This window comes from Aedes aegypti, chromosome 1, assembly GCF_002204515.2.
Source record: "Aedes aegypti strain LVP_AGWG chromosome 1, AaegL5.0 Primary Assembly, whole genome shotgun sequence".
Lineage (NCBI taxonomy): Eukaryota > Metazoa > Arthropoda > Insecta > Diptera > Culicidae > Aedes > Aedes aegypti.
Genome location: NC_035107.1, coordinates 170,038,413 through 170,054,265, shown reverse-complemented (window position 1 = coordinate 170,054,265; position 15,853 = coordinate 170,038,413). Strand labels below are relative to the sequence as shown.

Genomic DNA, 15,853 nt, shown 5'->3' with positions numbered 1-15,853 from the left:
AGCTTTCGCTGCCTTTTCGCAGGCATAGTCTACGTGGCTGTTGAAGTTTAGCCTGTCGTCGACCATTACTCCGAGATGCTTTAGAGAGCGTTTCGATGGGATTGCGTGCCCTCCGACTTTCCAACTGCTGTACCGCCTTGCAGTTGCTGACCAGCACCACCTCCGTTTTATGATGAGCCAACTGCAGCTTGACTCCAGTCATCCACGATTCGATGGTGTCTAGCGATTCCGCCGTCAGCATCTCCACCTCCTCCGCAGTCTCACCAGTTATCGCAAGAACGACGTCATCTGCGAACCCGACGATCTCGACTCCATTCGGCAGTGACAAGGTTAGCACTCCATCGTACATGATGTTCCACAATGTTGGACAAAGTATGGATCCTTGTGGAACTCCCGCCGTGACTTCAATTGACATCCGTCCCTGGTTTGTGTCGTAGACCAGTACCCGGTTCTGAAAGTAACTTTGCAGAACTTTACACAGATATCCTGGAACCCGCATTCTGTGTAGGGCTGCGGCGATAGCCTCCCAACTGGCACTGTTGAACGCGTTCTTGACGTCTATTGTTACCACTGCGCAGTATCGATTGCCTCTCCTCTTCTGCTTGGACGCTTTCTCCGCGCACGCAATGACTGCCCGAATAGCATCCACCGTCGGAGTCTTTTTACGGAATCCGAACTGCCTTTTCGACAATCCGTTCTCGCTTTCCGTGTAGATCGTCAGCCTGCCGAGGATGACCTTCTCCGAAAGTTTGCCAAGAGTATCCAGCAACAGTGGTGGAAATTTATGAACGATGTATCCGAATAGTGCTTTGACCTACACGTTCTTACTCGCGATCAACTGAATCCCGAACTTACTCTCGTTTTTTTGGTCACGAGTAACAGTGGAAAATAAAGCTTCTTTACTCGCGAGTTCATTTTTGCGACACTTTTCCAAATGAACGGTTCAGCTCACGTCACACAGGCATCTTTCAGTGATGTTTAACTAGTATGCCATCACTTTTCAAAAGAGCGTATTTTTTCAGGTATAAAAAAAACATCATTTCAATTCACTGCATTATGCATTATTATGCTAACTATCTTCACTTCAATAACACTAAATTATATGTAAATGTAGCATACGAATTTCTCATTCATTCGAAACAATAAGACAAATATATTACTTTGAACATTTTTCTTTTGAATACCATTGTTGAATTAGGTGCTTTTGGAATGATACCGCAGAAACAAATGTCAAAACCGTAAAATTTGTCCGAGCGTCATTTTTCATCTTCTCTTTCTGATCGTTGATAAACATAAAGTGCGAAAAATACGTAGAATTTAAGAACAATGTCCGAAGTTCTCGCGAAAAAGTGTGAAAATAGTGTGCGTTCTTCGGCAGTGAATGAGAATTCCTGGGAAGCCGGGAAGGAAAATCGTCCGGCCAGCGCAGATGCTTTTTTGACACCGAAAGGAGCTGGTTCTCGGAAGCGGAGTCATGATGGTGCCTCAAAGCATGTTTCGAAGCGTTGCATCATCGAAAGTTACACACAAGAAGTTGTGATAAACGGGGAGTGTGTATATCGTTGTGTGCTGGAAGATGGGTGCGATTATTTGCAGAAGGTGTTCCGGCCATCCAACTTTGAGCGACACTTCAGGTTGTGTCACCCGATGGCTTATGATCTCCTAAACATTGGACCGCTTGCTGGGAAAAGTACCAGTCCTAACACTGAACCAGCTATAACAATAAGAATGACGGTGCAGCGGCTACTTGGAGGAATTGTTAAGATGGTGACTATACATGGACTGCCATTTGAAGCTACCGAATGGGAAGGATTCCAGGAAGTGGTTGGTCCATTACTGAAGGCTTACAACTTGACCATTAATCGTCACAACATCACAAAATATGTGTCGAAAGCAGCTGAAGGCATCAATTTTATGATCAGCCAAGAGCTAAAGGGAAAAATGTTTTCGCTCAAACTGGACATCGTTTCCAAAATGTACCGAAGCATGCTTGGAATCAACTGTCAGTACATCAACAACAGCGGTGTTGTTGTTAAACGAAATTTAGGTGAGTTTATAAGTTATTTGTTCATGTTCTATTATTGTACAGGGCTGATAGCGAGTCATTTTATAAATATAAATTCATTTTATAGTGTCATGATCATATTTTCGAAAGTCTTTTTTGAGAGCATATAAATTAAACTTATTTTATCAACAAGAAGCATCTTTTTTCAAAAAAATTGAGCAAAATTTCAGAGCGAAAATAATGAACCTGTCGTTTTTCTAAAATCAAGAAGTCAAGTCATCCCCAGAACAACGACATGGCAGTATCAAAATATTGGCTCATGGTGATGCTTGAAAAAAACAGTGATCTTTCAATGGACTCTGCAACTCATGATGGTTTCTAACAAATTCTCAGGTTTAGTATCATAACGGAGTAACTGCAGTGATCGATTTCTTTTTAGCTAATTACTGGGAATGTTTTCGACTGTTATTGTTGATTCAATATAAGGTACTGTCCATAAAATCATAACTGTCCCATATGGAATAAGTAGGCATTGAGAAAACAGCGCTCAAAGTTTGAAATTTATCTTCTCATACAAATGTTCATCATTTTCTAGTAAATTTCTGAAAGTCATATTTGTTTCGCAACACCCTACAGATAACTCATTTAGCTTCTATTCATCAGTGAAAAATATAAACTTGAACACAATGTAAGTTTTGCAGTTGCTATTTGGAGTGAAAGTTCATATAGAGACTGTTATGCCTTTATTTTTCAATATGGGACTGCACCAAGTTCATATTTTTCCACAAAATTTTTAAACAAAGTGTGTTAATTTGTATATGCACAGTAAAGTATACATTAAAACATAAATGATGCCATGAAAAAAGGTGTTGGCTTGAAAATCCATATTGGACAGTTATGCTTTTATGGGCAGCGGTACTTCGTCATGCTCCGTCTTTCTGCATCGTAATATATTCCAAAAATTTGTTGAATATTAAGTACTAATCCAAAAATGAAAATGATGAAGAAAAATCAATTACTGCAGATACGCCTGTATAATACTCAACGCGAGAATTTATTATCAATGATTTTTTTCCAAACACGTTTGTACTGAAAGTATGTACAAACTTATTAATACATAGTAAACACTCAAACTTCAAACATTAATAGAGGGTGCTGCTGAAGAAATAAATCGTTTTTGAGTTAATTTTGTATGAGATTTTTACAAAAGATTGTAGGGCTAAATTTTTATTTTGAGCTTAACCTTTACGTTACCGACCTCCAACATGGCATTTTCAAATAGCTGCCATTTCGTCAATATCCATTCGATTTTTTTGAAACCACCTTCAGTTGACTTTAAAAAGGTACTAGTTATTTGTCATAAATGAAAAATGCGGAATTCAGAATCATACCGGAGATACTCCTGGTTGTACTGGGGTCACAACTCAAGGAACAATTGGTAGCTTTTAAGATACTTACATATTTAATACAAGCTGCTTAGCAGCAACAATTGCTTAACAAATTTTTAGTTGAATCATTAATTGAATAAAATTAATTTCTGCTTACTAAGAAGCTGTTATTCCACTTGAAGTTTGTGTTTTGAATTAGTCCTGAATAAACCTCCGAAAATGCAAATATAGTAGCTTTTGTTCAACAACACATAAGAAGTTTAACAATTGACTGATTAAAAATTTCTATAGGTTGTAGCCTGGGAGGTAGAAACCAATACAAAATTTCTGTTAGTGAGCCGAGATTCCGCTGTCACGAACTGTCACTGTGAGCCCAGATCTCAAACATTGGACTAACATGAAAAAAGCGCGTAACTGATTAAAACACATTTTCGTATTTCTTCAAAAGTGATAAAAATCGAATGAAAATCAATTCATGCACATAACGCAAGTAATGTCACGTGAGCACCATTTAATCTGATTGAACATAAAGCATTGAAAAACGCATCGTTCTACTTTTTCCAATGAAAATGAATATTTAGTGCATAGAAAACTGTGGCCCTTTTTTCATGTTTGTCAGGAAAGATCGAAGGTGCACAACAAAAGGAAACTACCGATTTTCTCGAAGCCTGCCTTGATTGTTGTTGGCAAGCTGGAATTATCTTGCAGTTCAAAATAACGTTGTCTTATATTTCGTGTGTAGTATCGGTGCCTCCCTCCCAGGTTGTAGCCATCATTTTAGTAAAATATTGAACATTTGATTAACAACAAATCGTACAAAAGTTTCAGTGTCTTATACTTGAAATGTTGACCAGCATGATTAGTAAAACTTAAAACCAATACGAACAACAGTACATGAGTATGCTTTTATTCAAGCAAAACATATCATGTCTTTTCATGTTATTTTCAAATGTTTCAATTGTTTTTCAAATCAAATCTAAGACATGTAGGCGACTATGGATCAACGAGGATAAAGCTCGAATCACATTGGATTGAAAAGATCATAATTTAAATTTTCCAAATGTAGTGATCATGATCTGCAACGTTATTGATATCGGAAAAATTTACTAATCATAACATTTTTAATAATGATGGAAGTATACATATATTTTTTTTTTTTGGGATTTGAACCACTGCGACTATTAATTGATCTATTGTGGTAAAGTAGTGTGCGTAAGTATACATAATTTAACAATTTAACAATAATTACATGAAAGTTTTTACCCAACTTACAGTCCGGAATCACAAATAAACATACATATTTTATTATTGTTGAATAATGGTGATAGCTGGAAAATGCCCTACAAAGACTGAGAAGATGCTATTTAGATCCAAATTTAAGTCAAATGTTCAACATTTGTCATTGGAATGAATAATAGTAGAATCAACACTTATTAAACTTCTCCATGGAATTTCTGCCGACTTGCCAAGATTATTTTACTAATAAGTTGACCAAGTCATTTTTCCTTCTATTAAGGTGAAACAGTTTGGAATCAACTTCTAAGATTGCACTAAAACTTCAAAGGCACAAACCTAGCGAAAAAAGCATCCAACAACCGTGAACTTCTTATTTTGGCTTTGTGCACTAGCAGAAAGCTTAAAATAAGAAGATCAGAAATGTGGTTTCATAGTAATTTCCATATAAACTTCAAATGGCGTGTGCACAGTCAAATTTCTTCAGAATTACTTCAAACTTTGGGAGGATGCTTTTTACCATAATTAAAATCGTTTTAGCATAGGGGAGCTCAAATTTCAAAATTTGCGTCACTCTAATGAACATGATTAAAAGCTGAATAGGTATTTTATAAAATCTTAATACAACATAGATATATCATCCGAGCAGTTAATCCATCGTACTGAGAAATTCTTTAGTGTTGGCGAAGGTTAGTGCGTAGAGTCGGAGGCTGAGCTTATCCACCAAACGGAACATCGTTGATTTGCTGAAAGAAGCTCAGCCTCCGACTCTACGCCCTAACCTTCGCAAACAACCACTATTTACTTAATTAAGGGTTGCTGGATCCATTGCCGTTTTCAAAAATAGCATAGCACGTCTAGTTTTTGACATATTGGATGCTTAAAATCCATAAATTGACTATTTTAGCTAACTTGCATGCAAGTTTGCCGGCTTGTAAGGCAATATATTTGCCTAATTTGCCACAGAATTTAAACTTTATGTGTGTAACTATACTTATCAATAAAGTTTATAATACTTTCGATGTGGAAAAGTTATTTTTGATGATTTAAGGAAGTATCGTATTATTCCCACATAAGAGAAACGAAAACGAACGACAGCAAGCATGCTGAAAAAATCGATTTAAACTAAATTTAATCGTGCAATTTCAACCAAATAATATCTAAATTGAAGATTCAGGTCCTATTTTGTATGTTTTGTGGATTGGATCACAAAAAAGTTTGATAAATTATACTTAAGATTTTATGTAATCATCAACAAAACCAGTGCTTTTTATAACTTGTAGCCAAAAATTGTGACGTGCTGGAACATTTCTGAGAATGGCATCATATTCAGTAACCCCAAAACTACTAGAGACACATAATTTGATCCTTGAGACACGCAAAAATGTAATTTTTGTTACGCTGTGTATCGATTAATAAACACATTTTTCAGCAACAAATAAGCCTTACAAAAAAGGTCACACCATAGCCAAATTTTCGAAATATGGACAATTATTTTAAAATTGCGTTTAATTACTAATTTATTACAATGTTCAACTTACTAATATTATTATTATTTATCTATATAAGAATGGCTTTTCGCCCTTAGCGCATTCGTCACTAACTTACTGATATATAAAAATATACTGGATACAATAAAACTGATGCTTTCTCAATACAATTATTCAATTATGTTTAGAAAATATTTTGAATCAGTATTCTGATATAGGATTATTTTGAGAAACAAAAGGAGCACATCTAGCATACTAATGATTGAAATATATTTTATAATTCTATAATGCTTAATATATGGAAAAGTACGACAAAAACTTAAAATATTAATCTAATAAAAATATTATATATGAAATAAACGAATTTTAGTATAGTTAGATGAACAATTAAATTAAAGTTTTATCAAGTTTGAATGTATTATGAAATTCGATTGATCATTTCAGACTGTTTTTACTTTATTTTTGACCAGCATTGACATAAATTTTCTCACTGTGCGCTATAAATAGCCGACTGAATTCAGCTCGCATCAGTACTGAACATCTGCAGAAGCAATGTGCTTGTTCAGTTGTTGATTAGACATTGTTGAATAGTTTTATATCCTGCAAATAAAGAATAAAATAATATGTTAATCAGTCCACAATTCGGGAAGTCTCTCTTCTGCGCCTACGGTAGCCAGTATTTATAGCTCAGAAATCCCGTAGGTACGAACAAGTAAAAGGAACCAGAGTCATAAGAAATATGACTTGAAATTGAGATGGGTAGACATGACAGTCCTACCCAACAAATTCCACAGTTGTAACTTCAAAGTATTTATTTCATGACTACAACAAGACATTCAAATAGGGTCCTAAAGCCCTGTCCCAATTTTAGTGCCAAACGCTTAAGTTTAGGCCAAAAACACATGTTTACTCAATTTTCTAATGTTTTCCGTTGGTTTAAGCCCAAAAAAACATTTTTTTAGATTTTGTCACATTCTTTGGCTTAAACTCAAATTTTGGGTGTATTTTGTTTTCCGTGTCCCTTACGAAATGTCAGATAGGAACAACCCCAGTGGTCGAACTAGAACCCCTGTGGTGTTTTTGTCGACTAAGCGAACGTCAAACATGATCAAAAGTGTCAAGGTTCATTTATGGACCAAATTTTTAAATTAAAGTTTAAACATGATATAGGCATTATTTGAGCGGGAAAAATTGCTAAAGTAGTTACAGTAACATGCTTTTTCGTGTTATAAAATAAAAACAAGATTTCATTAAAAATTTTAAGACCCAATTTGGATTCATACTGCTTTGCTCAACATTACATTGCACAACTTCGTCAACACTAAAGAACAATTTCGTTCACCTCAATATAGCAATCGCTTCACAAAAGAACAACTATGTTTACAATATACGACAATTTCGTCAGCACTAAAGAACAATTTAGTTCAACTCAAATTGGTAATTTCACCACACTCAAATAAATAAAAAAAACTCGCCACCTCAAAGAAAAACGATAATCGCCAACACACATTTCCATGATCCTCGTCGCCACTTTTATATCCTGCAAATAAAGAATAACTATAACATGTTAATCAGTCCACAGTTCGGGAAGTCTCTCTTCTGCGCCTACGGTAGCCAGTATTTATAGCTCAGAAATCACGTAGGTACGAACAAGTAAAAGGTACCAGAGTCATAAGAAATATCACTTGAGATGGGTAGACATGACAAATAGACAAATGCTCAAGGATGGCGCAGATGGCAAGGTATACCGCTGACGATGGGAAGGTCTCGAGTTTGAATCCAGTACCATCCAGTAATTTTTAGTCATTTATTTATTTTCAATTAATTTTGTGGCAGTTGAATAAAAGCTGAAATAAATGCTTAGAAAGCGATTTTGAAGTTGTAGAATAAAGTATATACAACGACACGCTTTATAACTTCTCCAAACTTGTGTGAACAACGCCTGAACAAAGGCTTCACATGGAAATAATTAAAATGTTGTTAAACATGATGCTGAATTAAACTGCAATAATGTTGTTTGTTAAATTAGCGTTGTTAAATCATCAATCCTTATTAGGCTAAGTGAAACCCTAATAAACATCATTTCAATATATGATTACAGTCACTAAATGATAGGTAGCCTAATAAATTCGCCAGATTAGCTTGAATAATGCGTGCGTAGCAGCTGCAAAGTAATATAATAAAGCAACTATTCAGTATGTAGTTGTGAAAAATTGCTTAATAAATGATTATAAAATAGGCAAATGTTTCTTGGGAAGGGTGCCAAATTCTGAAAATGTTGTTATATTTTTTTTTTATTGCAGTTACAAAACCAATGTTTTTATGTAAAAGTTAAATATTGATCAGTTGTCATAATTTACACATAATTTAAATTAGTCGACCGTTCCGGAAAACCGCCAGGGCCCCTTTGAGGACATTTCCGTTTTATGCCCAAAACATGCCGTGCGAATTCGGGAGAACATGCCAATAAAAGATATTACATAACATGTCAATAAAAGATATAGAAAGATAAAAGATATTATATAACATTTATGCAAATTGTAGCTCTTTTGACCAGAAACAACTTTCCCTTCCATACCAAGGTGCTCAAATAGCTTGATCTTCCAGTTTTGATTTTTGTCCCGCATCTCCATACATTCAACGCACTGTGCGTCGCACATGAAACGGAAATGTCCCCAAAGAGGATCTGGCGGAACCTGTTTCAGGTGCTATGGAGTGGCCAAATGAAGATTGAGACGTCGCACGGTATGTTTTGGACATAAAACGGATATGTCCCCAAAGATTTATCAAAAACTGGGCTTTTTTGCAAACTGTTTAGCTAGCTAACGAAAGAGGGGTCCACCAATTTGAGAAAACCGAAAGGTCCACCCTTAAGTGTTATCGAAAACTAGCGATCAGTTACATAAAATAGGAATTTTAACGATGGCGATGCTGGGCTGGCTTCAGCGAGATTGCTCAAATACGGGTTTTTCATTTTTGCCGTGTACTGTTTTGATTTTAAAAAGGATTTTGACGTTTACTGGCCTTGTTGTTCACAAATTTTCTGTAAGAGTGAAAGAGTCAGGAAGATGTGTGTGCAGTGACCCATAAAACAATATCAAACTAGTGCTAGAATAAGGGCATAAGTAACATGATCATTTTTTTTGGCGTTTAGCTTGGGTTCGTTCAATAGAAAACGACCCAACCGGAACGTCAAATTGACATGTCCCTACCAGAAAGCGAGCTTTTTTGTGGCTGCCATTATCGCTTTTAAAAAAGGTGGCAAGATGGATGTTTCATGTCATTTTTTACACCACGACGCGAGATTGCATAGCTGCCTAGTGTTTAATGATGAAAAAATCAATTACATTTGCATCTTGTCAATTTTATTCGCGAGAGGATCGACGAAGATAAATCGATCATGTTACTTACGCCCTCTTTCTAGGAGCACACGCTTGGTATAGTGTTTTGTCCATATCTCTGTGATTCACGTCTAATATAAAATCTCAAGGCACAGACAAACAGACGTCACACTCTAATCATTGTCCATCGACCACCTTTTTAACGGTCGATTCAAAAATATGGTAGGTGGCCAATCCCCCACCCGCAGCGCTCGCATCGTTTTTGTTCGCGTTTGACGTTTACACACTACCGCCATCTGTTGGCCCGTCGGCCAAACACACTAATTTTAGCATTGGGCGTACATGTCCTCGCGACTATGATTTGGATCGAGATTTGTTCTAAGTGTTACGTCTGTTTGTCTGTGCTCAAGGGCTCATTCGAAAAGCATGGAGTTAGTCTTACTTCGTGGGCATTTTCACATCCTTTTTTTTTCTAGTTTAATTCACCAAATTTTTACATAAAATTGTAACATTAAAAAAAACCTGGAGATACATGCCTAAAGTTTTAGTTCATTACTTAGTATGCTGAACGTAACGTGAAATATTTGGCTGCCGTAGGTCTCTATTTGGTCACTATTTTCCCCAACCTAGTCACTCTTCGCTATCAGCTCTGATTTTAATAAAAAAAAACTTTTTTGCAATATTCATCTTAATAGGCTGTTTTTCATCACGCCAATCTGTCACGAAACGGCCATCTTTTCTGCATTGTATCATATTGTAATAATATGTATTGTATATTGTAAATTCGGTCAATCGTTAGAAGATGCAGTTCGCCGAAAATAGATTTTTCTCGTTAAACATGCAAGATACCTTACTTCGGAATTAGGGCGTATTAGAGCGCATCTGGATGCGAATCGGATAAACCACTTTCGAAGTAAGGTATCTCGCATAGATTTTGAGAAAAATCTAATTTCGGCGTGACACCGATTCTAACTTTTTACCGCACCGCCAATACAGTGTCGTACTAGTTATTATGCAACTAACATCAGTTACGTAATGACTACTACGCAACACTTTTTCGCAATGTAACTGTCTTGAGTAACGTAAAAAATCATTACACAAAACTTTTTAGAGATAGATAAATAATGGTGCATACATTCCGGTATGATTTCTGATTTCCTCAGGTAGTCTTTTACGAAATTGCTAATTATGCTGTACGCAACTCTTTGCAAAACTCGATTTGTACAGCACACGTCATAATTATCCAACTTGCCAAATTTCGTTGGATATATACGACTCGCGCTGTTATAAAAGTTTACGCAACAAGTTGCTAAATGATGATTGTTATAGCACGAGTCGCACGTTTATCGAAAGAGGCTTGTTAAGGCCGCACGGGACGTCATCATAATCACCCTATCCATTTCAAGAAGCAAATCGCAAGAACCACTCCATATATCGATGCAAAAATGTATCACTATGATTCTATATATGTAGTGCACAACCCAATACATTTTCAGCTTCATCGGTTCACTAAAACTCGAGATTTGCTTTCACAAAGTTTTGATGATTATTGCTAGAGTGAGACGAAAGATAGGGAAAATAACACGGTCTCCCGTGTCGCCTTAAGTTGGATAACTACGACGAGTGCTGTAAAAATCGTAGTCTGCAACGAGTTGCGCACAACATTTTTGCAATTTCGTAAGAGGCCGCTTGAGGGTATCAGGAATCATAAGCAGATGAGTTCACCATTATTTTGCAAATAAAAAATAATTATACCTCAATATGCTACTCAAAACAGTAACGTAATGAAAAAAAGTTGCGTAATGGTTGTAACGCAACAGAAATTAGTTGCGTAATAATTCTTGTAATTCTGCATAATTCAGTGTAGAAAAGTAGGCTGTTTTATGGCAGATTGGTGTAATGAAAAACAGCCTTTTACCATGAAAAACTGCAAAAAAATCAATATTTGCATTCACAAATTGTTGCGTAAACTATTACAGGTATTATCGAGCTTCACAATCGACACACGAGTCAAAACCTCAAAGAAGAGTTGATGAAAGTACTGCGATGTTTTTCTGTGGACGTGAGACAAATAATTACAATCACGATAGACAACGCTTCAAACATGGTAAAACTTGTTAAGCTGCTGTCAGATGAAAGTGAAAATGCGTATGAATTTTGTGACACGGAAACCGATGACGTAAACACACTGGAAATTGAAGATGATGATTTCAATGCACTGGATAGCGATGTACCGGAAAAACCGGCGGTTCTGGAATGGGTGCGCGCACTGGAGGATTTTGCTCCAGATGAATTTGTAGCCGCTGTGCGCTGTGGAGCACATACAACGCAGTTAGTGGTCCACGATGTTTGCAAGGAGGAGGACCATAAGGAAACACTCAAAGATATAAGAAAGAAGGTGAAAAAGTTCAGATCGACAGAGTACAAAGCTTTCTTTGACGTCAGTGAAGGAGCTTCGTACCCATCGCTTCCGAATGAAACCCGTTGGAACTCTGATTATAAAATGCAGTTGACATTGAACAAGGAAAGGTCATTCTTTGAGAAACTGGGGGCTCAGTACCCTGATCTAGGTAGGTACATTTCAGATGAAGATGAAGCGAAGCCAAGCTTCAAATTTTCAAGAGCACAAATCTGGAGAACCAAACACCCGTTTGAGCTGTAAACTTAATCAATTGGTCATCACCAGCTAGTGACCAATCGATTAAAGTTTCAGCTTAAACGGATGTTTGATTCTTCAAATCTGAGGTTTGGGTTCGATTCATCTTCACCTTAATTCATTGCCATTCGCAGAATAGTTGTTCTTCTTCTTCTTTTTCTTCTTGGCATTAACGCCCTTACTGGGACTGACCCTGCTTCTCAGCTTAGTGCTCTTATGAGCACTTCCACAGTAGTTTATTAACTGAAAGCTTTCTTTGCCAAATTTCCATTCGTATATCGTGTGGCAGGTACGATCATTGGCGTAAACACGGGGGATGGCTAGGGGGTCTAAGCCCTACCTAGAAAAGTTAAATCCCCCCCAGAAAATTATAACTCTCTTGCTAAGTTTGCATCTTCCTTAAGGATTTTTTTCGCTCGAATAGGTCAAGCCCCCCCCCCCCCTAGGTTTGAGATCAAGTTACGCTAATGGGTTCGATGATACTCTATGCCCAGGGAAGTCAAGGAAATTTCCATAACGAAAAGATCCTGAACCGACCGGGAATTGAACCCAGACACCTTCAGCATGGCTTTGCTTTGTAGCCACGGACTCTAACCACTCGGCTAAGGAAGGCCCCAGAATAGTTATTGAATGATTAATTAACTGACACGATACTATTTCACATTTCTCTAAAAAGTGGTATATGGACAAGTTGTAGATCTAGTTAAATTCTACAACTTTGCTGAAGACAGCACGCCGTTAACTTTAAAATCTTTAAAAGTTTGCTTATAACTTCAAAATCACATGAATTACAAACTCGCGGTGCTCAGCAAAAATGTATATCTTTACTTCCTCTGCAACTCTTTTGAGGACCACATTCACGTAAAACTGAAAATTAAAAAGTTAGATGAAAATAACTGATTTTTTTGGTCCACCCTAAGTTAAAACTTTCAAAATCAATTTATTTAGCTTTTTTTTTTTTTAAATCTTTATTTGAGTGTATTTTAACACACGAGGGCTAGTTCTACACTCAATTTATTTAGCCTAAATGAAGAGTTAGATCTAAAGTTGTTCAAAATAAAATTTTCTAAAAGTTTGCAGAAAAGCGCAGCTACAAATTTCATCAAACAAAAAAGTTTGAGTCAAAATTTTGAATTAAATAAGGGTCACCCTATTCAACTTTTTTCTTAAAAGATGCAAAACTCAATTACGATTAACTTCTCTGAAGACATCGAACGTCTAAAATCGACGAGAACAGAGAAAACACTTTTTTCCGGCAAAATTGTCGATTCGGTCTATTGTGCAATGTTCTATTAGAGTGATGCAAATTTTTAAATTTTAGCTCCCCTATGCTTAAACGATTATACTTATGGTAACTAGCATCCTCCCAAAGTTTGAAGTAATTCTGAAGAAATTTGACTGTGCACACGCCATTTGAAGTTTATATGGAGGTTACTATGAAACCCTCTATCTCTTCGTCATAATATTTTATGGAAAAGTGAACCAATTCTTCTAATGTGACATCCTCTCAGCTACAACTTTGCCGAAGACCACTTTTTGATTGGACTTCAGGATAAATTGTTATTCATCATCATAAAGTTGGTTTGCATGTAGCATGCTTCACCAACTGTTCGGCAGGCAACAGTGGTGCTCCTGGCGGGAAGAATAGATCAAAGTCTACTATGTTCTACAGCAAAAAAGCAGTGTTGCTCTGAATGTAATTGAATGATCATCTCAGCATGATTTAGATTTTGTTATCAATAATAACAAATTATCCTGACGTCCCATCAAAATGTGGTCTTTGGCAAAGTTGTAGCTGGGAAGTTTTCACATGAGATGAGTGTGTTCACTTTTCCATACATTATTATGACGAGCAGTTAGAGGACTGAACACAAAAGATTTGCGTTTTCCATAGTAATTTCCATATAAACTTCAAATAGCGTGTGCACAACCAAAGTTCTTCCGAATCACTTCAAATTTTGGGAGGGTCATTTTCATCATAATTGACATCGTTTAAGCATAGGGGAGCAAAAACTTCAAAATTTGCATCAGTCTAATGTTCTATACTGTCCCTATTTGCGTAACTGTCCCATGGGTATAGGAAATCCCATAGAACATAGGACAATTTTGTGTATAGGGACAATATACAGCGCATTTTGAACACTATGCCACACGCAGAGAATAGGCAGCATAGGTAGAATAGGGAAAATCGCCAGTCCATTAAGTACTAGAACGACTATACGCTGGAAATTTCTATTAGTTCATCATAATCATCACTAATTCGTTTTCGTTATATTATAGATCTTTCAAACTGCTGGGACTACATTGAAAATTATGTAGCAGCCTTCGAACCGTTGTATATATGTACGATAGCTGTTCAAAAACTTGAAACAACCCTGTCTGACTTTTTTATCGAGTGGATTCGAGCTTATGGCAGCATCTTCGAGTTAGACGATTCGAACCGATTCAAAAAGCAGCTCATCACAGCCATGGATCATCGCCAGCGAAAATTATTTTGCAATCGGTTCTTCCGTGTTGCAATCTATTTCGATCCACGTCTCAACTTTAATGGTTCGACTTTACTTTCTCAGGCACAGAAAGAAGATGTAGTGGTAAGTAATCTGAAAATTATCTCCGTTTTTCATTTAATAATAATATGCAATTATTTGTAGCAATTTTGTCTACAAACTTGGAAGCGAATTAAAAGCGAAGCAAAAACAGGAAACATCGCACATGACGATAAGGATCCCACCACCAATAATACATCGGGAGCAGAGGGTTCTTCAAACAGTAAATTCAGCCTCAACAATTACCTCACGCGCACCATCGGTTCAGGATCTCCGCAAACGGTACAATTAACATCACTGGAGCAGAGGATCCGAAGTATTCAGTACCAGCAGCGAATTGATGCTGATCAACCCTTTAGTGTGATAAAATATTGGGCAGCAAAAAGGTTCGACGACTCGCAAATTTGGGAACTTGCAAAGGTTATCCTTGGAGTGCCTGGAACGCAGTGTTCAATTGAAAGAGATTTCAATTTGTTCAATTCAACCTTAACCAAATCCAGAAATAAGCTAAGCTCGAAGAGTATTCAAGATATTCTTATGGTACGCACTAACAAAACTTTAGTCAAACCAGCGCTGGTTTATATGCTCGACAAGGATAAAAATACCTTAGAAGAATTCACAACAGTCTCTGATACATGAATAGCGAGTTGAAATGATAAAGCGAAAGGCAAGATTTTTGAAGTACAAGACCAGCCATTAACTCGAAACAATTTGTAAAATCAGATGTACCGCTTCAAAAAGAGAAATAGGCTCTCGGTGAGAAATGAAATAAGTGAAGAAAGAAAAAAGATTAATGCATAAGAACTGCTTACATGCTGCGTCGTGTAAAACTATTGTTTGATTGTTTATGGTTACAATACACATGCTTGAAATTTTCGTTATAGTTTTTACTCATGAAATGGAAGATCCAAGAATTAAATACAGCGAAGCGTGTGGGTTTGATTCCCGTGACATGGAATGTAAAGCTTTACAGAAGTTTTTTTTACTGGTTTCCATGTCTAGGTTGTTGGGTTTGTTACAGGTAGGAAACTAATAGTGTAACGTCCGGGGAAAAGCAATTGGGTGCCGAGTAAAAGGATTCGCAAATTCATAAATTTAGGGCTGTTGTTAAGGTGAAGATGCATCGAAGTAAAAACTCAAATTTTCAAGAGCATAAATCTAGAGATCCAGACAAACGTTTTTGCTGAAAATTCC

At 36.6% G+C, this 15,853-nt stretch overlaps 1 protein-coding gene across 1 annotated transcript; it reads left to right on the top strand.

The window, feature by feature from the left end:
• Positions 1–1,326: 1,326 nt before the first annotated feature.
• Positions 1,327–12,252, top strand: LOC110674296. The gene is made up of 3 exons (XM_021838577.1): positions 1,327–2,047; positions 11,437–12,027; positions 12,248–12,252. The coding sequence occupies exons 1-3, from the start codon at positions 1,327–1,329 to the stop codon at positions 12,250–12,252; spliced, it is 1,317 nt and encodes a 438-aa protein (XP_021694269.1).
• Positions 12,253–15,853: the final 3,601 nt, after the last annotated feature.